We start from the raw sequence: 25,605 nt of genomic DNA, 5'->3' as shown, positions 1-25,605 counted from the left end.
AAAAGACCAAGGAAAAGACAGAAAAAATGCAAGACCATTCATGGCTGGAATCACGGGATCACTGTCCTGTGATCCAGTGTTAGTGGAGTCATACAGGATGAAATGAAGAAAAGTATTTCATTCTTCACTAAGTGCTGATGTAACCAGCAGATCAAAATCTTTTGCTGTTGTCACGAGAGTACTCCGTTCCATTTACATATCCAGTGCATCTGGCATTCAGACTAACTTTTACAGTAAATTTTCTGATTTTTATAGATATCTTGAAGTATCTTCAAAATTAGGTGCCTAATCCACCCCTTCCACCTTCAAAACCAGCTGTTTTGCTTTGGAGTTGTCATAATTATACCTAAAACAAAGCTATGAGAATAGTTTGAGTTTTGCAAAAAATACAAGTAAAAACATGCAGATGTTAAATATCTGAAATAGAAAATGCTGAATACACACAGGGCCAAGCACTGCTGGCAGAGACAGCAGTCTGAACTCTTCAAAGATTTCTTTTTTGCTCTACTGGCTCTTCAATATTAGGAATCAGTATCTAGCTAGGGAATGCACAAATGACCCTTCATCAACATGTGTATGTCAGCTTCACCCTTTTCCCCTTTAAGTACCTGACCTTTACTCTGCAGATTAAATGGAAAGATGTACTCAACAGTGCACAGATAAGTACATTTAATACAAAATGATCTTTTCACAATTCAGTTTCACAAAACATTGCAGAAATGTACAACAATACATGCATTTGAGATAACTGCCATGTCCAATGTACTATTCTATACTGTTCCTCTGCATACTGTCTACTTCATAGGGCTATCATCTAGAATTACATTTGGCAAAGACTGCTCTTCGTGAATTTTCAATGAAAACTGCTAGGGTCACATCAGGAACATTTCTGGAAAGCCTAATAAATAACAAACATCAAAATTCCTAATGGTGCTTTTATTATTCAAAGAGTTGCAATGGTACATATTATCTCATAAAACAGAAGTCTAAATGGAATTAAAGAAGTTGGATTTACATTAAGGAGTTTACTTCAGACAGCTAGTCCAGACAGCTAATTGACCTTTTATATAATGAAAACGTTTTCAGTGCACAAGAATGACCCACTTCATTTCTGGAGGTCTGACTTCCGAAGATTGAAATACACATCATTGCTCGTGATAACTTACATTATATCAAATGCTGTCAATGTAGTCGTACTTAACTATTAAGTCCACTTCTCTGGACACATGATATAACCTTGATTTTTATATAAATATAATCACAGGCATTGTACATTTTACTCATTTCAGAGGAGGAAAAAGACAGAAGTACCATATTCAAGGAATATGAGAACATTGCTACTAATTATGCGTTTTATAAATTTTCCTTGCTCTCTGGCTTCTCCTAAACTTCAAATACACCTCCTTACATGTTCTTGTTCCTTCTACTGGTTGATTATGTTAAAATCAAGATCCAATGCACTGGCTCTAACGAACTCAAGAAAGTTGGAGCTCCGCATCTTTTTCAGTTTTTCCTTCCTCTTGCACTTCACAAGCTTTTAAAACCCAAACTGTTACAAGATTTAACTCATCTCCTCTCTTATATTTTTCAATCTTGCATGTGTCCTGCACTACAGGCCTTGGTTCTTCAAGAGACTTAATACGGTAAGAATAAACACTGTGATTAGATTACTTAGATTAGATTAGATTACTTACAGTGTGGAAACAGGCCCTTTGGTCCAACAGGTCCACACCGACCCTCCGAAGAGCAACCCACCCAGACCCATTCCAACACATTTACCCCTTCATCTAACACTATGGGCAATTTAGCATGGCCAATTCACCTAACCTGCACATCTTTGGACTATGGGAGGAAACCGGAGCACCCGGAGGAAACCCACGCAGACACGGGGAGAATGTGCAAACTCCACACAGACAGTTGCCAGAGGCGGGAACTGAACCTGGGTCTCTGGCGCTGTGATGCAGCAGTGCTAACCACTGTACCACCCCGTGCCACTGGCAGGTAGTTTGTAGTTCAATAGCTTAGTCTTGGGATCATGCTGACATTCACAAATGCTTCGGTTTTGCTCTCATAAATCAGGGTGCCATTAGAAGTCTTTGGCCTATAAGATTCCCTATCCACGTTTACTGTGTCCATATGGATGTTTGTTCTGTGCTTTCATTTTCCTCCCTTTCAGCAGATAAAGTGCAAACAGGTGCATGGCAGTTGCTACTTTCTACTGCGCATCAACTGTGAGATGCATTTAAGATCAAGCCACATAAACACATGAGGGAGAAAGGAATGGAAGAATATAGTGACAAGATGAAGGAGAAAGAGAGGTGCTCATAGTCAGCATAAACACTAGCATGACTATTTGGTTCAATTATGTTGTAGATTTTACAAGATAAGAACATTTTAAATTGTGTAGGATAGCCAACAGAGATGGTGGTGCACGGCACAAGTAATCCCTAACCCCTGGCTCATGTTCTGGGAACATGTGAACTCCATTTTGATGGATTGTGAAATCTGAATTTAATAAAATCTAGAATCAAAAACTTGTCTAACGGTGACCATCTAATCACTGTTGATTGTCATAATAGCATTCCTGAAGGAAATCTTACCTATTACACAAAAACACACAGAATTGATGGAGCAAGCCATTTGGTCCTTTCAGCTGATTCCACCATTCAATATGATCATACTTGATCGTCTGACTCATAACCCTGTCCCCACTTTCTCCACATGCCCTTTGATCCCTTCAGCATTAAAAACTATGTTCATCCATTTCTTGAAAACATTCAATATTTTCGCCCCAACCACTATCTGGTACAGACATCCAAAGACTCATCACACTGTGGATGGAGAAATTTCTCAGCTCAGTCCAAAATGGCCCACCTTGTATCCTTTAACTTTATCTTCTGGTTCTGGACTCCCCAGTCATTGGGTACATCCTTCCAACATTCACCTAGTCCTATTAGAATTGTGTGTTTCTATGAGATTCTACCGCATTCTTCCACACCCCAGTAAATATAGTCTTAACCGATCCAGTCTCTTTTCACACATCTACCTTGACATTTTGGGAATCAGTCTGGTAAGTCATCACTGCACGCCCCTTCAATAACCTGAACATCCTTTCTCCGATAAAGAGACTAAAACTGGATGCAGTATTCTAGTTGGGGTCTCATCAAGTCCATATACATTTGCAGTAAGACATTACTGTTCCTGTTACTGAATCACTTTCCTATCATTAACTGCTGCACCTGCATGCTTACTTTCAGTTACTTGCACACATGGCCATCCATGTCTCACTGCACCTCCTTCCTTTACCAATCTATTGCCATTCAAATGATAACCCACCTCTGTTTTTGTACTTCATCTGCCATGTATTTACCTATTCACTCAACTTGCCCAAATCACCACAAAATATCTCTGTTCTCATACCTCACTTGTCTACCCAACTTTGTGACATCTGCAATCTTGAGAGACATTACATTCAGTTCCCTCATTTAAATTAATACTACATTATTGGGAAAAGCTACATCCCTAGCACCAATCCATGCTGTATTCCACTAGTCATTATCTACCACTCAGAAAAATACGTTTATTTCTACTCTTCGTTCCCTGCCAGCCATTCTCTACCCACGTCAGTACACTATCCTCATCCTGTGAATTTTTAATTTTTCATGCTAAATTCTTACATGGTACCTCATCAAAGGCCTTCTGAAAGTCCAAGTAAGCCACACACTCAAGCTCCCCTTTATCAACTCTACCAAGTACATCCTCAAAAATTCCAGTGGATTTCTTAAGCACGACTTTCCTGTCACAAATCCTGATTCTGCCTGATACTATGACTGCACTTGGAGTAATCTTTTACATCATTGTAGCATTTTTTTCAACTACCGATGTCAGGCTAACCGATCTATAATTCCCTTCTCTCAATCTCCTTTTTAAATAGTGGGGCTGCATTAGTTCCCCTCCAACCTACACTGACCGTTCCAAAGTTCACAGCATCTTGAAAGATTATGACCAATGCAGGCACTATTTCTAGGTCCACTTTGAGGTACTCTGGGATGTGGACTATTGAGCCTTGGGGATTTATGGTCCTTTGATCCCATCAAGTTCCCTGACACTATTTCCTTAACAATTCTGATTTCCTTCAGTTCTTCCCTCTCACGAGATACTGTGTTCCCAACATTCCTGGGATTTTGCAAAAACAGAACTGAAGTATCATTTACTTGACCACCACCTATTTGTCACCTGTTCTAACTTCCTCGTTTCTGACTGTAATAGAGCTACACGTCTTAACTAATCGTTTTATCTTCACAAAGCTACAGAAGCTTTCACAATCAGTTGGTATATTTCCTTCAAGCTTACACCTGTATTCTATTTTCAATCTCTTTATTAATCCCTTTGTCCTTTGCTGAAATTTAAAGTACTTCCAATCCTCATCTCTGCTGCCTTTCTTGGCAAATCTGTACACCACTTCATCAATCCCTCATTGGCCACACTTAGGTCACAATTCTTTGATTTTTGTGCTTGGCAAGAATGAACAAACAATTCTGGTCTGTATGCAAACCCAGACCCCGAGTATTTTGGGTGACACTTAACTGCTCTATGAAATGTCCAAAAAAGCCACTTAGTTATATCAAACCGTGACAAGTCTATGACATTGACAGAATGTTATTTCTGAGAAGTAACACTCCAGTCAGTCAGCTTTAATCACCACTAGTTTTAGGCATAACTCAAAGTTGTTTTATCAATATATCACAACAGAATGACAAGTTTGTTTATTTGGATAAATTTCTCTAAAATTTTAAGAGCAAAAGTGAATGCATTATGTTTAACATCAAAACAGACATTGCTGGAAACACACCAGATATCAGCCATGACACAAAAGATAGTAATGTCTTGGTGGGGTTGTGGAGGTGGGGGGGGGGTTGAGTGGGAGGATATTTCTGGTATTCATTCATAATGACTGGGATCATGCTCCTCACACTGAAGAAGAATTCTCTCTCAGGCTGTTTAAGATGCTGAATGATCTGCAACATATTTCCAGTATTTCTGCTTTAACCTCAGAATTTTAAGTATCATTTTTCTGAATCATCACTGGAAAAGGAAATAAAATGATAGTGTGCTATTTAAGTTCTACCTCATTACCACCCCACGGTTCTACAGTGTGAGCAGCGAATCTCAGCAGCAGTGCACACTCCCATGCTGCTAACTGAGCTGCTTCATTTCAGATGAAAATGATCAATATAATGAGAAATGATGTAACTATCATGATATTTGCTGGATGAACTGAAATGCACAGATAACATTTAAAGGCACCATTAGATTGCTTCTGCTTTAAACAAAGAAGTGTTTCACCAAAAAAAAGATAAATTACAATATGAGATCTTACTTGAACTTGGACTCCACTTCACTAACAGCTTTCTGATATTGCTCAGCAGTCAGCTTGTAGAATTGGGCACTCTAGGGGGAAAATGAAAACCATTAAAATGATAAAACTTATATTCAAATGAGCCTCTGTTCCCCACCCCCCTCCAACATAACAGCACAAAGTAGTCTTAGGATGTCAATGATTGTCACTCCCAGGTTTGTGTTAATCACATCGATGGCAATGTGATTAAACAGGAGTGTAACTGGTTGGGATGCATGGGTCATTGCGCAGGGTGATGAATGGCTCAAAACCAGTCTCACTGCCTGACGCACTGACGTTCAGTAATCTCATTTGGGACCAGATTTATCTTTCTTTACTGAATCAATAAAGATGAACACAACAGTTGTAGGAATCAATAGCAATTTTTGATTGTTTCAGCTTGAAGGCTCATTTTTGTTTAGGCATGGTAGTTTGAGTAGTTTATTTGCTGTTTTGGTTGCTGTTCAACAGCTCAGTTGGGGTTTCAATATAAAGAAAGGCTTTTCTAATTTGATTGCAAGCCAACTTATCAAAAAGTCATTTGTCAGCAGAGATAGGATTCATCATTTGTTTTGTATATTCCTCTTCCACCATCATTTAGTCATTACACACTCAGCCCTGATGTTTGAAGACATTTATTACCACCTGCTTTTATTGTGATAGAAAAGGGAAATACAAAACGCGACACAGAGTCCCTCAGGCAGGCATGATCTTGCGTAAATTATCTGCTTCAAAAGAGCAAGCGACAGTGTTCAGAATCCATCATATTGGGCACAAACAATCATTTCAAAAGTGAATGCACTGTTCATTTTTTTCCAGCTATGCCTTATTACTAATGCAATCTAGCTTCACAGTATTTTGTAAATATATTTACATTATGTGTAGAATCAAACCATAATTCAGGATTTGGTTTAAAAAAGAAAAGAAACCTGTTTTAAATAATGCACAAAAAAGGTCACTAACTCCATAGAGGTTAGATCTTGGTTGCGTTGCACAAATTAGTAGCACAATTAAGAAATACTAACTGTTATGTTTATTCATCATATCTACCTCCACAATGTACCATTTTCCATTTCATGATAAGTTTCTGTCTTTGCATTTAGGAGCGACCAATTATATTAAATGAAAATTATGACACTGAATATACAGGTGTGGATCAATTGATAGACAAAATGGTGTTGAATGAGGGCAGAGTGGAGCTACTCATGGGCAGGTAGATAGGAAATGGCAAAGAGATATCTACAGGATGGGGTGATAGACAAGCTCGGGTTAGGTCACAACTGGAGTATTGTTTTCTAGTTGTCACATTTTAGGTAAGATGCTTGGATCCCTGAGAAGGTCAGGAGAAGAACCATTGTCAAATGGTTCCAGGGATGAGGGATTTTAAGTACAATGTTAGGTTGAAGAATCCGGGTTGTTCTCTTGACAGCAAAGGACATTGAAAAATGTGCACAAGATGATCACACATTTGATCAGGTAAATAAGGACCAAGTACTCTTGTTAGCTGACTGCACAAGGACTAGAAGACACAGATGTAACGTTCAATCAGGAGATTGGAGGAAGCATATTTTTAAACACAACTGGTAATGATCTCAAACCTATTGCTCACAGGGTGATGGAAGCAAATATGAACAATTATTTCACAAGAAATCAAAATAGACAGAAATAAATTAGAAGAAATAAATTTGCACTGCAATAGGGATGGTAAGAAGAATAATGGAATAGAGGAACAGAACTGAACAATTTGTTGAACTTGATGAATTTGATGGGCTCAAAGCCCTTCTTCTAAGTTGTAAATGACAAAGAAAAGAGATACCAAATGTTAGTTACTGAAATGTGTTTCATTAGCACATGGAACAAATGACAAAGCAGTCCAATTGCATCAAAGTAGAATTATCCCATCAGTAAAGAGTCTCCTGCTTTGCCAACACTTTGAGACGTTATGAACAGATGTTAAGAAGAGATCATAAAATGGCATCTAATTCATATTGCTTTCTGAAGGATCTTGCTTCTGCTATTAAATTCTATGGAGTGGTTGCATAACTTTTATAGAAATGGATGTAATAAGCGTAAGCAGATCTGTATTGCTCCTTTTGGTTACAGCAAAAGTGGGTGGTAAATTATTGCAGACATGATGACTTGCTGTGCTTTTAACTACTAATGGGGCAAGAGATGAAAAATATTAATTTTTTTCTGCTGGCTTGGATTTCCTTCCCCACACAAAACAAAGGATAGATACGTGGCCTCTTGGATTCACATCAGGGGACTAATCACAGTCCAAAATTACAGGTCTGCAAAGAATTGATTGTGGTTTTCTTTCAGAAGTCTCAGTAAATGGTGCTTCCCAAATGTTTTCTCCATAATTAAAGAATGTTTTTGATTTTTAGAGCCAAAGAAGTTCTGTAGCAGATTCCTGAAATGAACATTTTAGAATATGTGCATCAATTGCTACATACTATATGGTATTGAAGTAAACTAACTTGGATATCGCAGAGATACGACAATGGGAGGGAGGGGGTAAAATATCATAGTGGTGTGTATTTAGAATACACTATTTTTCAAAACAGCAAATATTTACAGCAGTCAAAGGTACAACCTATGTTTCTTATACACAAACCTATAAGGGAGGCTCAAATTAATGATGGAGCATTTAACATATAAAGGCTTTATGCTCATCTGTATTTATCAAAACCAAAATAGCTATTCAGAAAATACTGGAATCATTTATGAAAGTGCACTCTTCAAATAAAGTAGATGGAAACTGAAGTTCTGAGGAGATCATCAACCAAGGTTTAAGCAGTGAGACAGATACAAGCGTGAAATTAGAAACATGCTTCATGGAAGCTTACAGCTGCAAGCTCTTTAACTGATGCTGCATCTTGGAGTACTTTCCATTCATTGAACAAGTATGTACATTGTTTTTTTATTTCTTCACTTTTTCAGCTTCTGTGCTTTCTTTATTTCTTCTCTTGTACAATCATGGAACAGTTCAGCACAAATTAAGTCCATTTAACTCATGACATCCCATTACTTCTTTCCAACAGCAATTCAGTTTGTCCCATTCTTCAACTCTTTCTGCACATCCCGACAATATTACCCCTGAGAGCTCCCACCCAAGCATTCATTCCATTCCCTTGAAGGCGATGGCTGAATTTACATTCACCAACCTGTCAGGGCATGCATTTCAAATCTTGATCACTAAATGAGTGCTCACTAATTACCAACCATTCAGCCACTGGAAATGGGCACTCTTTATCTATTAGGTCCTTCCTGATTTTAAGCACCAAATCAAATTTCTGAAGTCCCGTCATTTTTCCTGGACTACAACTCATGGGTGCCAGGAACCTTTAAACACCTGCCCACATGGCCAGTTCTCAAAAACCAAAACAGAACATCCAAAGTCAAGATCAATCCTTTCCTCAGTAATATGTGCACTTTTAAAGGAGACTTCATACAAGGTTGTTACAGCAACAGAAACACCAAGAAACATCAACATGGCAAACCTGACAGAAGCCGGCCTGATACTGGCATTTGATTGAGACAATAGAAATAATTTGCATCTTTGAACCTCATTGGTCACGCATCACTCTTTCCCATCCTTACAACAATCTTCCATGCAGACAAACATCGATCTTTCAACAATATTATAAGACAATTGCATTGTTTCACAATCTTGAAACACTGCTGCAAAAGAACGCAACACTACTTCTTGCTTTTTCTGTGGGAAATTACCAAGTAGCCCTAGGGTGCAGAGGTCCTTTAAATTTAAAAAAGATAGCAATCTTTACCTTCTGTCATTTATCAATTACATCTATTTCTAAAGCTTCTCTGGTCCAGTGATATTGGAGGATCACAAGTGAAATGAAGTGCATCTGTCACAATTTAGTCCCGAGCTGACAACATCCAAAGTGTTTTTCAAAAAAAAAACCCACTCTTGTGATCAGAACTGCCTGAAAAACATGAACAACCCAAATGCCTTTTGTTTGTTCAATGGGCGTGTACATCATCGGTAATGCCATTGTTTAATAATACCGCTCTTATCCAGGAGATTAAAGAGTCAACCATATGGCTGTGGGTCTGGAGTCATATGCATGTTGGACTGGGTAAGGATATCACACATTCTTCCCTGAAGTCAAACAGTACACCAGATGTTCATGATGGCAACTGGGTTGTTTCAGGATTACCATTAGTAACATTAAAATCTTATTCCAGGTTTGCTACATGAACTGGATTTAAATTCCTTAGCTGTTGTTTTGATACTTGAATTCACGTCTCCGGATTATCAGTTGTGGTCTGTGAAAAACTAGCTGAATAATATAACTACACTGGCATTCTTCTTTGCAACTTACAGTTTATATTGTATCGTTCAGGCAAAACAATTATCCAAAGACACTTTACAGTGGTGAGAAAGGAATTGAAGGATGAACTATAGTGGGAAAGAATAAGGAGGCAGCAAGAAGCTTTGTTGAGAACATGGGCTTTATAAAGGTTTATGAAGGCAGAGAGAGAAATTGCTGAATTATTGAGACCAGGAGAATAAAGTCAGAGAGTAATGCTAAAGTGGCTAAAGGTCCTCCACCAAAAATTGTTCAAAGTGAGGTCATACTAATTACCACAGATCATCAAAGTCAGGATGATCTGTGGAAGGACTGCATGGATGACTAAAAAGGCATAATTTCTGTGGGGTAAAATTAGAAAAGGTTTGAAGATAAGGAAAGCAATTTTCATTTTGTGTAATGGGGAGCTAGGTGTAAAGCAGGATACAGGACAGAAACAGAGGTAGTTTGAATTTTACATGTTCAGATCTGCTACAACAGGAACTGCTAATGTTGACACTATAACAACTTGGTGCATCAAAGGATACAAGTTCAAAGCTGAATTGAATGCTAATTTCTCAGACGGGTCGTGGAACATCACATTATAATATATTCTAGGTGCAAAACAAACAGCAATATTGGGGGCAAGGTGGTGTTTGGGAGATGGGACTGTGGGGGAGAGGGGAAGAGAGGAAGGAAAAAAATAAATTTTAAAAACCTATTAAACTACATCGACACAGCTGGAGTAGTCCAAAAAAACCTGCTTAATGCGATTAGGAATGAAGTCGGTTTACTCCATGTTGGTTCTCCACAGTTGAAACAGAATTTAATTTCTGGCAAATTGGATTTCTGTTAAATCCAAACATACAGTCATGCTAAAATCCAGTTTTCCACGGCAGGAATGTCGAATACAATAGCTTTACAGTCTAAAAGGCTTGTTTGTTGTCTGTGCTACAAATCATGCTTTCAACTTGTGATCTTGGCTCTTCCTTCCCAGGAGGGAAGAAAGTGGATTCACTACAATCTGTGCTTTAAATTATTAAAATATCATCTGACAGGAGATGTTCGTAATAATCTTTCTTCATAAAGAGCATATTGAGCTGCTACTAATCCAAAGTCAGTCAGTGACCTCAATACAAAGCTGATGTGTGTGTTTACTCAATCATCAAAAGATAGAACAGAAAATGAAAATCCTAACACTGAAGATACTGAAATAATCAGAAAGCCAATTAATCATACAGATGTCGGCCGACACAACTAAGGTCTTATAAGAGATGGGAAGGGAAGGGAAAAGTGCCACCTACTATTGGTGACAATAGCAAATACTCACTTAATGTAGACAACTTCACAATTTACATGACACTATGATGCGTTTGATAAATTCCTTTAAAATCAACAATTCCATTTATGAATTTTACTGTACATCATTGTTACAGCTAATTCTGACTAACAGGGAACTAAAACATGCTTAGCAGAGGTAATATTTATTATTAACTCCATCACTGCTTTTCAAAGTCTTTAAAATTAGAATTCACATTTAAAAAGATGCACAAACACATTTCATTTTATGCATATTTAATCATTTACTGTATTTCAAAGTACAGCATATGCTTCCGAGGCTCAATTATCAAACATTCTTAATTAATTGTATGCTATTCAATAACTCTCCTCCACCTGACAAGTCTAAGTGACTGGTGTTGAATCAGTTTCAAAACATGTCTAGCTCTGTCCTTTTTAAAAGAAATGCAAAAACAACTTATGTTCACCTGCAGACAGTGAAACATTTTATTTAATGAATGGGAAGATCATCTTTCTGACCTAAAAGTTAAATGTTGGTAAGGACAGAAGATTCTGTGCTCTTCTTCAAAACTTAATTTTAGATCATACCCATCAAAAGCAGGATAAGGCCATGGTTTAACAACTCATCTGATTGATTGTACCTCCAATGCAACACTACATTGAAGTATCAAGTTAAAAATCATACAACGGCAGGTTATAGTCCAACAAATTCACTTGGAAGCACAAGCTTTTGGAGCACTGCTCCTTCATCAGGTGGTTGTGGAGTATAAGATCGTAAGACACAGAATTGAAAGCAAACGTTTAGTGTGATGTAACTGAAATTAATGTATTGAAAAAGAACGGATTGTTTGTTAAGTGCCTAATCTTAGAATGAAGATGTTGGTTTCAGGAACTTTCATTCTAAAAGATGGGAGACTTAACATACAATCCAGGTATTTTTCAACATATAATTTCAGTTACATCACACTGTAAAGTTTGGTTATAAATTCCCATGTCTTACGATCTTACACTCCACAACCACCTGATGAAGGAGCAGCGCTCTGAAAGCTCCTGTTTCTAAATAAACCTGTTGCACTATAACCTGGTGTTGTGCAATTTTTTTAACTTTGCACACCTCAGTCCAACACTGGCATCTCTAAATCACTGAAGTATCAAGTTGCTCTAGTCCTAGAATGAGACTAGAAGCCACAATGTTCTGATGCAGGTGAAAGTGTACTATCAATTGAACCAAACAGAAAGTTGAAGGATCATCAAGATCACAATAGTAAGTGAGACAAAAGAATTCCCAGTAATAATGGAGGCTGGTACAATGACAACATTTAAAAAGCATCTGGATGGGTGTAAGAATTGGAAGGGTTTAGAAAGATATGGACCAAGTGCTGGCAAATGGGACTATATTAATTTAGGATATCTGATCAACATGGACAAGTTGGACCAAACAGTCTGTTTCTGTGTTGTACATCTCTATGACTCTAACAAATCAGAATTTTGCCCAACAAACCGAAAATGGTAATTTTAATATGCATGACATACTTCACACTCTTAGAAGTGATTCAAGATGGCAGTTTGCTGTGAACTTTGCAATGAAAATTAAAGGCAGGCAATAAATGCTGGCCTCAACAGTGGTACTAAACTTAAGGCAAACAAATTTCGGCTTGAACTCTAATCAAGCAAGCACAGCATAACGTGACAGGAATAACTATATGCTATATGTGTAGGACAAACCCATGTCTAAGTCCAATAATGCACTATGAAATGATAGATTGCTGTCACTGTGCACCATTTAGATCTTAAAAGCTGTGTAGTGGAGTGCAACTAGGTTCATCACTCATGTCAGAAGGATGAGTGATAAGGAGCAACTTGATCAACAAGCTTGGGAGAGAGTGGTCTCAGTAGGAACTTGGTAATCAGTATACATTTACAAGCAAGCAAATCTAAAAAATATTTGAAAATATATTTCGACAGTTATAAGAACATGTGTGAGGTTATGAAGTTAAGGTTTTGAATAGAAGATAAGTAGTATCAATTTATGTAAAAGAAAATTAACAGGGAGAATGGTTTGCTAATAAATATAGTTCATTCAAGGATACTAAGTTAGTTTTTGAAGCAGTTAGACGCTGCAATGGCAAGGTGATTAAGGTGGTCACTTCTACCAAACCTGTTGTGTAATCTTTTAGTCTTGCAAAATTATGGTCCAATAATAAGATGAAAACCCACTTCTTTGTTCAAATATGTTCTCTGATGCTGAAAAATCTCTGCCTATGTTCACTATTTTGTTTAGATTTCAACAAAGTCAAGAATGTTGTACTTACACCATTAATCTTGTATCTTTAAATATGTGGTGTTTTGATCTTAAAAGGCATGGGAGAATTGGCAAACATGAATTGGAATACAACCATCTGTGAATCAACTTTTTCATAAGAAAGCAAGCATATTTGTTTCTTGAACATGCTCTGACATGTGTAAAACATAGATAATGATAAAATACCTCATTAGTTATCTATAGTTAGAACTAGCATAGACTCCTCTTAAAAATGTGAAGCTAATATTCAATTCAGACAGAATATGAAATTAACAGATAAATTAAATATAAATTTTCAATTAACTTTTATTTTGCTAACATAAATACACAAATGCATTGTATTTAGACAGTGAGTCAAATTTAGAATAAAAAACCCGTGCTCTATTTTTCTAAATCAATCTAGAACATCGATCGAAACCAAATAGAAACTATGGTTGATGGGGCAATTTGCTTTATGATACTTGTCAAAACCACTCTAATCTGCTGCCCATTTATTGTAATTTTGAAAACATCAAAACATTTGCAACTCATTATGCTGCATGCCAAGCATTTTAGGAGTGCTGAGGCATTGTGGATTTAATTGATATATAGGGTCTGAAGATGCACCAAGCAACATTATAAGTGAGCCTCTAAATGGCAACCAATTTGGCTCTGAGTAATCAACCACATATTATTCATAGCATAGAACAAGATGGACCAAGGACTTTTATGGAGTCAACTGGTCATTATTAATGTGCAAATAACTGTTCTGAATTCAAGTTGAGGATTTAATAATTTGTTAAAAAAAAAGTGCTAAAATCTTGAATTCCACTGGTGTCAAACTGAAGGGGAAGTAAGTTGTCAGAGTCGAGAGGCAGGATTTCCAGAGGTCATAGGTTGTTGTTTGGAAGCCTCAAGAACTGCAGATGACTAATGATGGGGCACAAAGCAGCAAGTGAATCAAGGATTGTGATGGCATCATAAACTACCAAGATAAAATTATGAGCATTCAATTTTCTGATGAGATGGTGCAGGTGGCATTTCAATTCTGGTTTGGGAATATTGTATTAGCCCCATGAAATTTGCAAATTAAATCAATGTCACACAAAAAGATGTATCTAACCTAATCAAGTTTAAGATTGCAAAGCAATTAAAAAACAAACTGAAAATTTATTGGCAACAGCATACCTTATGATTTTTAATAGGAATTTCTCAGATTATTTTCAAAGAATAAACTCTGCTCTGGGAAACATTGATCTACATTCATGTTGGCACATTGACGAATATTCCATACCGTTAATACAGTAATAACATCTCTATGTTGGAAATGAGTGTTAAACTAAAAGCCTATTATACCGAAGGATGTGTCACACAAAAGGTATTTATGTGGGGTTCTACGGTATCCATTGAAATGTAAAACCTCATGTAAGATTTGGGGGCATTTTACACAAAGGCAACATGAAATGGAGTTTTATCAGTGTGATTGTGCATTTTAAGCAGTTTGTTTAAAAAAGCATATTTTTCGAGTAGCATACCAAACAGTGAGCGACTGAAGTGTGCCACAAAGCTCAAACACAAAGACTATAACATTTACACTTAAATTTCAGATACTATCTGAAATACATGGCTTAATCTCGACTGTCATTCAGAATATATGCAGTGCAGTGAATAAAGGAATCACTGAATGAAATACCAAACCAGAGACATTCCTGAATTCCTGGTTTATGCCAAATTATTTAGCTGAGATGGGGCAGTAGTTATAAGCTAGAATGATGTTAGTAGCCCACCACTGTCTTTGCTACATGTGGATTGTGTGCACACTGTGGCAAACGAGGACAAGGCTAAGTTTAGGTACTGTTCATGGCCACACAACATTTAGATTCAATTGATCATCCACGAGGTACGACATGGCTTCTGGTACTCAAAAACTCAAATCTACAAATCTCAATAAGCAAAAAGAGAGGAAAGAAATTTATTAACATTTAAAGGTCGCCTCCAATTTGAGTCTGGATTGGTTGCGATTGCAGAAATATTTTTCTGCTCAGGCCTGTCTCTTCTGCAGCTATTATACAAGTGATCACAGTGAGACATCCATCATGTGAAAATGAACAAGGGTTTTTTTTTGCTGTGCTTGTTCTTGAGATATTGAACCTCTTGTGTATATCAGCAATAGAATACACACTGATGAGCAGTGGTTTACAAGGCTGTGAAAACTCAAGTGTGATTCAATATCGAGCTCAATGAGATACTTTTGCGAACTATGTTCACTGATATTGACTCTACTCCTTTGTACTCAGGAAGAGACAAAAGCGCGAACGTCTATCTCTCAGATAAAATGTAAAATTGATCATTTTAGTTGGATGAATTTTTTTTAAAAATATGACTAAATGGGATGTTTTATCTCTTTCCAGCTTTTCAAACATAATATTCATGGGCCATTAAACTCATTGCTTCCAAAATTAATTGGCATACCTAATTCCTGACTTTTACTTGTTGTTCTGCTTTCCTCTTCTCACCTATTCAGCATGACGTATAGACTTCTATATTTCATTTTCTAGTTCTGGTGAAAGAGTTCATTCTAAGTATTAACATTTCTTTGTAATTGGTAAGATTTACATTATATGCCTCGGAATTTGTATTTTTATTGCTGACTTGTGGCATATATGGCTTTTCCCTTTCACTAATTTTAACACTTTTACAAATTATTTTATTACTGCTGCAACTTTTTTTTTAAAAAGTATTCTGACTTGCCAAAACATCAATGTTTTCCAAGAGATATATCAGTAGTTAATTTAGTACAATAAAGCACCGATTCCTTTTTCCAGAGTCTCCTGGAATTTTTTTATGCTGAAAAAAGTGACTTTTGACCTAACATCTCAATAATGAAATGAAGCTCAATATGCTAACATACTAATTCCTGATGAAGGACTCTTGCTCCTTGGATTCTCCTGCTCCTCGAATGCTGCCTGACCTGCTATGCTTTTCCAGCACCACACTCTTGACCGATCTCCAACATCTGCATAGAACATAGAAAAATACAGCGCAGTACAGGCCCTTCGGCCCTCGATGTTGCACCGACCGAAGCCTACCTAACCTACACTAGCCCAATAACCCCCATATGCTTATCCAATGCCCGCTTGAATGACCATAAAGAGGGAGAGTCCACCACTGATACTGGCAGGGCATTCCATGAACTCTCAACCCGCTGAGTAAAGAATCTACCCCTAACATCTGTCCTATACCAACCTCCCGTTAATTTAAAGCTGTATCCCCTAGGAACAGCTGACTCCATACGCGGAAAAAGGTTCTCACTGTCAACCCTATCTAAACCCCTTGTACACCTCTATCAAGTTGCCCCTAAACCTTCTTTTCTCCAATGAGAACAGCCCCAAGTGCCTCAGCCTCTCCTCATATGATCTTCCTACCATGCCAGGCAACATCCTGGTAAACCTCCTCTGCACCCGTTCCAGTGCCTCCACATCCTTCCTATAGTATGGCGACCAAAACTATACACAATACTCCAGATAAGGCCGCACCAGAGTCTTATCTAACTGCAACATGACCTCAGGACTCTGGAACTCAATTCCTCTACCAATAAAGCCCAGTACGCCATATGCCTTCTTCACAGCACTATTTACCTGGGTGGCAACTTTCAGAGATCTGTGTACATGGACACCAAGATCCCTCTGCTCATCCACACTACCAAGTAGCCTACCATGAGCCCAGTAATCCATCTTCTTGTTACTCCTACCAAAGTGAATGACTTCACACTTAGCTATATTGAACTCCATTTGCCACCTTTCTGCCCATCTCTGCAACTTATCGATATCCCGCTCTAACCTGCCACATTCTTCTTCGCTGTCGACCACTCCCGACTTTCGTGTCATCCGCAAACTTGCTCACCCAGCCTTCAAGCCCCTCCTCCAGGTCATTTATAAAAATGACAAACAGCAATGGTCCCAAAACAGATCCTTGTGGAACACTGCTAGTAACTGCACTCCTAGATGAACCTTTACCATCAACTACTACCCTCTGTCTCCTTCCAGCCCGCCAATTCCTAATCCAAACCTCGAATGCACACTCAATGCCATACCTCCGTAATTTTTGCAGTAGCCTACCATGGAGTACCTTATCGAACGCCTTGCTAAAATCCATATACACCACATCTACTGCTTTACCCTCGTCCACTTCCTTGGTCACCTTCTCAAAGAACTCAATAAGGTTTGTGAGGCACGACCTGCCCTTCACAAAACCATGCTGACTATCCTTGATCACATTATTCCTATCCAGATGTTCATAAATCCTATCCCTTACAATTCTCTCGAAGACTTTGCCCACAACAGAAGTGAGACTCACTGGCCTATAGTTACTAGGGCTGTCCCTACTCCCCTTCTTGAACAAGGGGACCACATTCGCTATCCTTCAGTCGTCTGGCACTATTCCTGTAGACAACGACGACATAAAAATCAAGGCCAATGGCTCTGCTATCTCCTCCCTAGCTTCCCAGAGGATCCTAGGATAAATGCCATCAGGCCCAGGGGACTTACCTATTTTCACCCTTTCCAGTATTCCCCAGACCTCTTCCCCTGTAGTGCCTCGGGTTCCTCGCCTGTGTGCTTTTATAGAGAAAAATACCTTCCCAGGTAAGCTAGCGCGACACCAGCTTCCGGGTCTGCTAGGCGTTTAAAGAAAACTTTAAATTTTAACCGTTTAAAAAAATAACTGGACTATACCGCGACTTAAACTAAACACCACCAAACAGCCGTTACCTGCTCCGCCGAGAGAGTGAGTGAGAGAGTGAGAGTGCAGTCCTCACTTTCGCCTCAATATGCTAACATTCAACATTGAACATCTGCAATGCTGCAGAATATTTCTTGGGCAATCAAAAACAAGAGTTCATTTACCAGAACCCTGCCTGTGGGGACTGCTTGAACCTGCATGCTTTAAAATTCTGGTCAACATTTTGCTGGATATATCCAAAATCAGAACACCAGGACTCATGAATCTCAATCTCTTAAAATCGATGCAAAACTGTGGAAACATGAACTTAAGACATGATTTACGGTTCTTTCTTGTATTTCTGCAGCATGTTACACATTAACAGGGCATTTCAAAGTCCTTCACAGACAAAGAAATACTTTTGAAGTATATTTGCTACTGTTACTTAAATAACAGCAATGAAATTGTACAAAGAAAAGTACCACAATGATGATTTTAATAACAAGCATGTTCTAGTTTATTGATCGAGAAATGTATTTTAGCCAAGACATTGGGAGGACTCTTAGTATGCTGTTAAATAACCACAAGAAATCTTTAATACTCACCTGGTCAGGTAGAAAATTGATCTAACATCCTCAGAAGACAGTATTCCCTTGGTACATTTAATTCGCTTTCTGGAATTTATATTCAAGTCCTTCAGTAAGGTGGGGTTCCATAAATGTAACATCCTATTAAGCTGTACGCATGCCTGACTGTGCAACGACCAGAAAGCTACCTGGTAGGCCACTGATAAGCTATTTAATTTAAGACACTTGCCTGTGTGCAGCCAGACAAAAATAAAAGGCATTGTACTCTGAAATGAATAGGTTGTGCACAAAATGATGAATGCATGCAAAGACAAAATAAAAACCTGCAACATAGCAATGCAGAGCTATACTTGACAGGACCTCTACCATAAGGCTACAAGGAGTGCTGGTTATTAAGAACATTTAATCATGGAGGATGTTAGTTGCAGAGTGTAACTGCCACCAGAAAAAGAACCCAGGGGCCTCGGCTAATGCACTGGGACATGGGTTCAAATCCCACCACAGCAACTCAGGGCAGTTTAAGTTCAATTCATAAATCTGGAATTAAAATCTAATCTCAGTAATGAATTCCAATTGTCATAGAAACCCAAATGGTTCATAGATGTCCTCCAGAGAAGGAAGTTTGCCATCCTTCTCTGGTCTGTCCTGTACGTGATTCCAGGTTTATAGAAATGGGGTTGGCTCTTAACTGCCTTCTAATGAAAGTGTCAATCACATCATTCTATTAAAGAATTGTTTTTAAATCGTATTTGTCCTCAACAAACCTCCCAGTGCAATTATAGTCATTGATGCCTTAGAAAATTACTACCATCAAGTAGTGGGATGGTTAGAAATATCGTTAGTTTTGGACTAATACACTTTGTAGTTTCAAGTATAGGATAGGCTTCACTTGAGCTGGTCTTGCATTGAAACCAATTCAGGTTGGGCAAGGAAAATACATGTAGCTGTCATGCTGCCTTTCAGTTTACAATTGAACTTCTTTCCACAACCTTGTCAACTAATGTTTCTCATGAGTGTCTGCTGGTGGATTAGAATACGCAATGTATCTTTATGGAAAGGACATCTTGCTTATCAATGATAAACTGCAAAACAGTGCACCTCATGTTCTAAAACTAATAGAATACTTCACATAAATCACAGATTACAAAGTGAATCAATCAAAGTCACAGGCTTTCATTTTCTACTGGGTTGGAATATACTTCTTCAATAGGTCTCTTCTCACGAAATTGTCAGATATAAATAATTTTGGAATTATTACCCAAGGAAAACAAAATATTCCCAAAAGCGTGGCTTTTGAGAGCTAAATAGTATCAGTAGGAAATGATCCTCACATCATTCTAAAAGAACATGAATTCTTCAGAGTACGTCACAAGGGCAGAGGTGGATTATTAGCAAGAAATGAAGGGGGAAGGTAAGAGATGCTGTGCCAAGGTTCAAGGCTTTTCCTTTTAATGGAGGATTTTAAAAGGAACAGAGAGCTGCAATAAGTAGAAGCTGAGGTTAGTATATTGTTATGTCAGGATATTTTCAAAGGACAGCTCGGATACTGGAGCCTACGGAGCATGAAGGTGTAATCCAGAGAGTGGACTAAGGGTGCAAAAGCAGGGATAGTGTTGAAGACTATTTTCCACACAGGTTGGAGTGAGGCCACAGAATACAGGAAAACCGAGAACAATTATATTCACTGTTGAATGTAGAGTTGCTGCGATTGGGTAGATGGTTGAGCAATACAGAAGTTGCAGAGCTATGAATTGTTTGAGGTTTGTGATATATGGAAACAGGAAAAGCTGTAAGGCAAATATTTCAGTAGCTACACAAAACAATGGAAAAGAAGCAACAAGAGCTTGAGCAGCATTGAGAGTCAAGTAATGAGTTTACATTAGATTAGATTAGATTCCCTACAGTGGGGAAACAGGCCCTTTGGCCCAACAAGTCCACACCGACCCTCAGAAGAGCAACCCACCCAGACCCATTCCCCTACACCTAACACTATGGACAAATTCGCATGGTCAATTCATCTAACCGACACATCTTTGGACTGTGGGAGGAAACCAGAGTACTCGGAGGAAACGCATGCAGACACGGGGAGAATGTGCAAACTCCACACAGACATTTGCCCAAGGCGGGAATTGAACCCGGGTCCCTGGCACTGTGAGGCAGCAGTGCTAACCACTGAGCCACTGTGCTGCCCTTGATATTCTTGTCCATTTCAATGATAGAAGCCCAATGGAGGGAGGTTTTAATGCCTTCAGTACATTGTATAAACCAGCAGCCAAGACCAGAGGTTATCAAGTCTCAAGCCCCAATAGTTACTGGAGGTCAGTCATCTCAGCTGCAGGATATCTCTGCAGGAGTTCCTTAACATAGGTATTTCTAACCAACCTGTTCCAAGATGTTGTGACACACCTCTAGAGCAGATGAGAATTGAATCCAGGTCTTCTAGTCCAGAGGTAGGGTCACCACCACTGTGCCATCTTGCCAAGACCAGTAGAAAATGGTTGATCAAGTCCCAAGCCCCAATGATATCCACATCCTACTGTAACCTAACTGGCTACTTCATTATCTGTGGCTGTGAATAGAGTTATACACTAATAATTAGCAGCTACAGCTCCAGACTCAACCTTTGGGGAGTGGATGTAATTCAGAATTGAGCAGCTGAAGATGATTGAGTTGAGGAAACTTATGGCACCTTGCAGCGATAAACCAAGGGTACAATGACCACCTAAGAAAGAACTTCATTTGCATCAAGTACAACTGCACTTACTGGACACTAGCTTCACTCCAATTCATATTTGCCAATACTTCATTAACTTCCCCTACTTAAATACCGTCTTGCTGTCAAGGGTACTTGGTACTCTTGCATTCCATTTGGTATACAACTCTTGGGTCCATATCTGCAACAAGACCAAGATTAGGCTGAAGCTAATATGTTGTGTCAGAATTTGACTGTGCAGCTTAAGAGTTTAAAAGGATTGTGTCTGCCATTGTGACACCAACTTCCAAAACATGAACACAATCATGATGATGAAAATCATGACCATTTCATCTGTAGTTCATCCATTGTTAAGAGAATTCATTCAAGGTCTTTCATGTGCAGTAAATAAACAACCACAAAAGGAGACCAAAAGTGTAAAGACTCTTTCGTCAAAACAAAAATCAGCAATATTAAATTGTTACAATTTCAGGAACGAAAGTGTAGGGTGCCCGAAATGGATTCTATTTGAGTACTGAACGAGGGAGATAGTTTGACAGATACATAAAACACCAAAAGCTCTTCTCCCAGCTCAACCCAAATCTTAGGACAAACCCGTTGGTCAAGAAAACATTGGACTGCAGAAGGTATGCAGAATAATTGAGACCACATGCCTCACATTTGACCAAAACAACGATATGCAGATCAAATTCTTTACTAGGATTAAATTCTAATTGTGTGGTCCAAGGAACTATACCCTCAACTGCTTCTGCGCCAGGCTGGTCAGAGTATCCTTCAACTCCACTGTCCAAAAATGTGCAGGTTAGGCGAACTGGCCCATGCTAAATTGCCTGTAGTGTTAGGTGCAGGGGTAAATATAGGGGAATGGGTCTGGGTGGGTTGCACTTCAGCGGGTCGGTGTGGACTTGTTGGGCCGAAGGGCCTGTTTCCATACTGTAAGTAATCTAAATCTAAATCCTGGGCCTACCAGGAACCAGGCTAAGGGGAGCAATTCCTGAAATAATTTGCGGGAAGGAGCCCAAGATGTTGGTGCCCTTTACACCAGCAGAAGGAAGGTTTTGCTCCAATGCTTGCCAATCAACGTTAATATTTTAGAACAAACTTCATATTCTTCAAAGTTTTGCTTTGATGGCAGGTAGTTTTTTTTGTTTTTCCCATTGGCAGAGCATGTTTAACCAACAACTTAAGTTTAAGGTCATATCTGAGTTTTGCATGCAATGAAAACTTGGGAGGGGTGTTGAAAGACAACTGAGACTTGAAGAACTCGAATCCAGCAAATCTTTAGGAGATAAGGAGAAAAAAGGAAAGGAACTACTTTTTAGTTGCCAAGAGAAAGTTGAGAAAACAAAACTGGAGCAGTTAATTGCATCCCTTACCCTTTTGTGGTATAACATCAACAGTTGTAATAATCCAAGTTCATATTTTTTAAATGCATGCCAAGTGAAATTTGAAACTGAATTGCAACTGTATGAGTAACATTGAATATACTGAATAGAGTAGTAGGAAAATAAATACTGGTTTAGTGACAAAAACAGGACCTGTTCAGGTAATTTTCATCTCTCGCATATCCAAACACCATTACCATTTGGCATTATTTCACTTTTGGTGGATTCTTTTAAATTTAGAAAAATAGCTGTCAACTTTCCTATTTTATTGATTGAGTTTGTTTTCATCAATAAGAGATATATATAAGAGAACTAAAATTTCCATTTTAGACACTCATTAAGCACATCCAATCAGAAACAAGACTAGTAAAGCTCCTCTACTTTAGAAAATCTTGAGAGCTTCCTCGACTGTACTTGCATAGTGTTTTCACTTTCCATATAGTGATCTCACTAATTATTTAATGCTGAATTGGAAGCAAATTATCACATGAACCTATTCCTACCAGAGATGGGTATCAATCTACAGATATTCACTTCAAGTGGATGCAGTAGAATAGTCATGTTCCAGGACTAGAGATGAGAACTAACATCACAACATGACAATTCAAACTCAGCTTCAGAAAATCTAGAAATTGTATCATGCAATTTTATAACAGTTGTAATGAGTTTACATGTAATATTCTAGAGGAACTAGACCACTGTCAAATAACTTTCATTTTGCTGAACAAAATTCAGTTTCAGCTCATCTAGGAGTTGATGGAGGAGAAACTGCCAGATAGTACTGCTTACGACCAGCAGTGGGAGTGCAACTCTGTCATTGGCTTACATGTGGAAACTTATTGTGGCAATGTTGTCATATTATGGGATAATTTGTAACATGTCAAACATTATTGTGAAAAGTGACTCTCTCAACAAATTAGTCCATAAGGCATACTGTCATACAATTAGCCAATGTTTTCCTTTACTTTCTAGTTCTTCACTCACTCCTTTTCTCAAGGTTGTGAAATCGGCAAGGATACAATCTGAGGCAGGAGCAAGTTTGTTGGCATCTCACTGAATTGTGACATTGTGTCAGACTGAAATTGGCATGTTTCATGATGCATGGCATTGGCATGATATCAGTATGCACATCATGAACGAGCAATTAATTTAATGCTGATATTGCACATAAAGATTGCCCGATATCACTGACAAACAGAAATTGGTTAATATTTTCAATAATGCCACAGGTGCAAGTGTTAATTTGTGATCCTCTTCTGTTCTGACTGAAATAAGCCCTCTCAGCTTTAGTAGTATTGAATCCATCACTAGTTTATCTGCATAGCTAAAGGCCGGGCCATCCAGTGAATAGTCACTTAGCTATCACAAGAGACTGAAGTTAATAAAGTCTTAAATGTGCAGACAAAAATACACACATTCCACGAAAGAGCAATTTCTTAGTTTGTTCTACAACTCCAAAAATAATCTGTGCTTGATTTTATTTCTATGCAACGAAATTCACTATGAGATTATAAGGTAATTAAATGTTTGAGATATCTGTGTTAGTTTACAAAATCTGCAAAGAAAAAGTCGAAGATTCAGCACTAAACATGGTGTACAATTAGCATTTGCTGTGTTCGTTAACTAAATTCTAAAAATACATGTGGAAATTTGAACCTACAATCTCTCATTTTGATCAATTATCCTCAAGGTATTTGCTTGATTAGTTGATGAGTCACTCAACCAAATTTACTGAGAAATGTTGGTGGAAAGATATGCTGTTATCAGGAGGCAAGAAATCTGCAAGGGGATCCAGATCGGTTGAGTGAGTGAACAAAATCTTGGAAGATAGAGTTGAACAGCCACTGGAGGCAGTTCAAAAGACATTCAAAAGGCTGACTCATAGGATGAAGGGGTTGACCTCAAAAGAATGATTGAACAGGTTAAGCCTTTATTTGCGAGAGTTTACAGAATGAGGGGTGATCTCATTGAGATGTACAAGAATCAAAAGATGTTTCCTCAAGTTGGGGGGCCTTAAACTTGAGGACCTAGTTACAGAATCTAATTTCAAACCGAGATGGGAAAGAACTTTTTCTCCCAGAGGATAAAAAGTGTTGTGATGATGCTTTACCAGAGAGCTGTGAAGGCAAAACAAGATATTTAAAAAGGTTAAGATCTTTGAAATATCATGGAGTTAAGAGTTATGAGAAGCTGGCACCAAAAAGCATTTGAGCCTGGGGCAGATCAGCCATGATTTTGTTGAATGGTGGGCACGTTTGAGGAGCCAAATGGCTGATGTCTGCTCTGCTTTCCTGTATTCCTATGTTCACGCAGATTTGGGTCATCAAGGTTCCAGCCCCAAGACAGCACTTGGAGTACACACATTCTAGAGTGAAACATCTCTGCAGTGTGAAGGGAGCATTCATTAATATAGGTGGACTTCTTGGGATGCAACTTACTTCAAAGCTTAATCCATCTTTATTTATTCGCTATTCAAAGTGAATTAGTCACATGAAATAAATATATATTTTTAGGACTAAATTTCAATGTCCCAGCAATAATTTTGTGTCTTAATTCAGGTTATGAGACAACTCATTTTCAGTACAAAAAACCCTTCAATTATTTACAGCAATCTGAATTTGATTGGTTCAGGTGGGTAGTTAGAGTCTCATGGTAATATCTGAAGCCGAGCAAAAGCTTATCCCAGTTTCCTTGCCAGCATTCCTGCTTAAATCAACATCCTCAAAAACAAATTACTTGGTCACTCCGCTCATTATTGTTTGCATTAATTGGTACGCCCAAAAAGACCACTGCATAATCACTGAACTTGTTAAGTTAAAAACCAGTGTTAAAAGTCAAAATACAATGAAAAATATATGGGGTCATGATAGAAACAATAGGACAGGTTCCAACGGTCTTTTCTTTTGG

General features: G+C 38.3%; 1 protein-coding gene across 1 annotated transcript in view; it reads right to left on the bottom strand.

Annotated features, from left to right (window-relative positions):
* The window catches only part of chchd3a (coiled-coil-helix-coiled-coil-helix domain containing 3a), a 237,486-nt gene that overhangs the window by 44,679 nt on the left and 167,202 nt on the right, over positions 1-25,605 (bottom strand). Inside the window, exon 6 of the mRNA XM_072562913.1 lies at positions 5,381-5,451. Coding sequence (XP_072419014.1) covers positions 5,381-5,451 — 71 coding nt within the window. The remainder of the gene's footprint in view (positions 1-5,380; positions 5,452-25,605) is intronic.

Source organism: Chiloscyllium punctatum, chromosome 44, assembly GCF_047496795.1.
Source record: "Chiloscyllium punctatum isolate Juve2018m chromosome 44, sChiPun1.3, whole genome shotgun sequence".
NCBI lineage: Eukaryota > Metazoa > Chordata > Chondrichthyes > Orectolobiformes > Hemiscylliidae > Chiloscyllium > Chiloscyllium punctatum.
Note: the sequence above shows the minus strand (reverse complement) of the source record. Positions and strands in the feature narration are given on the sequence as shown.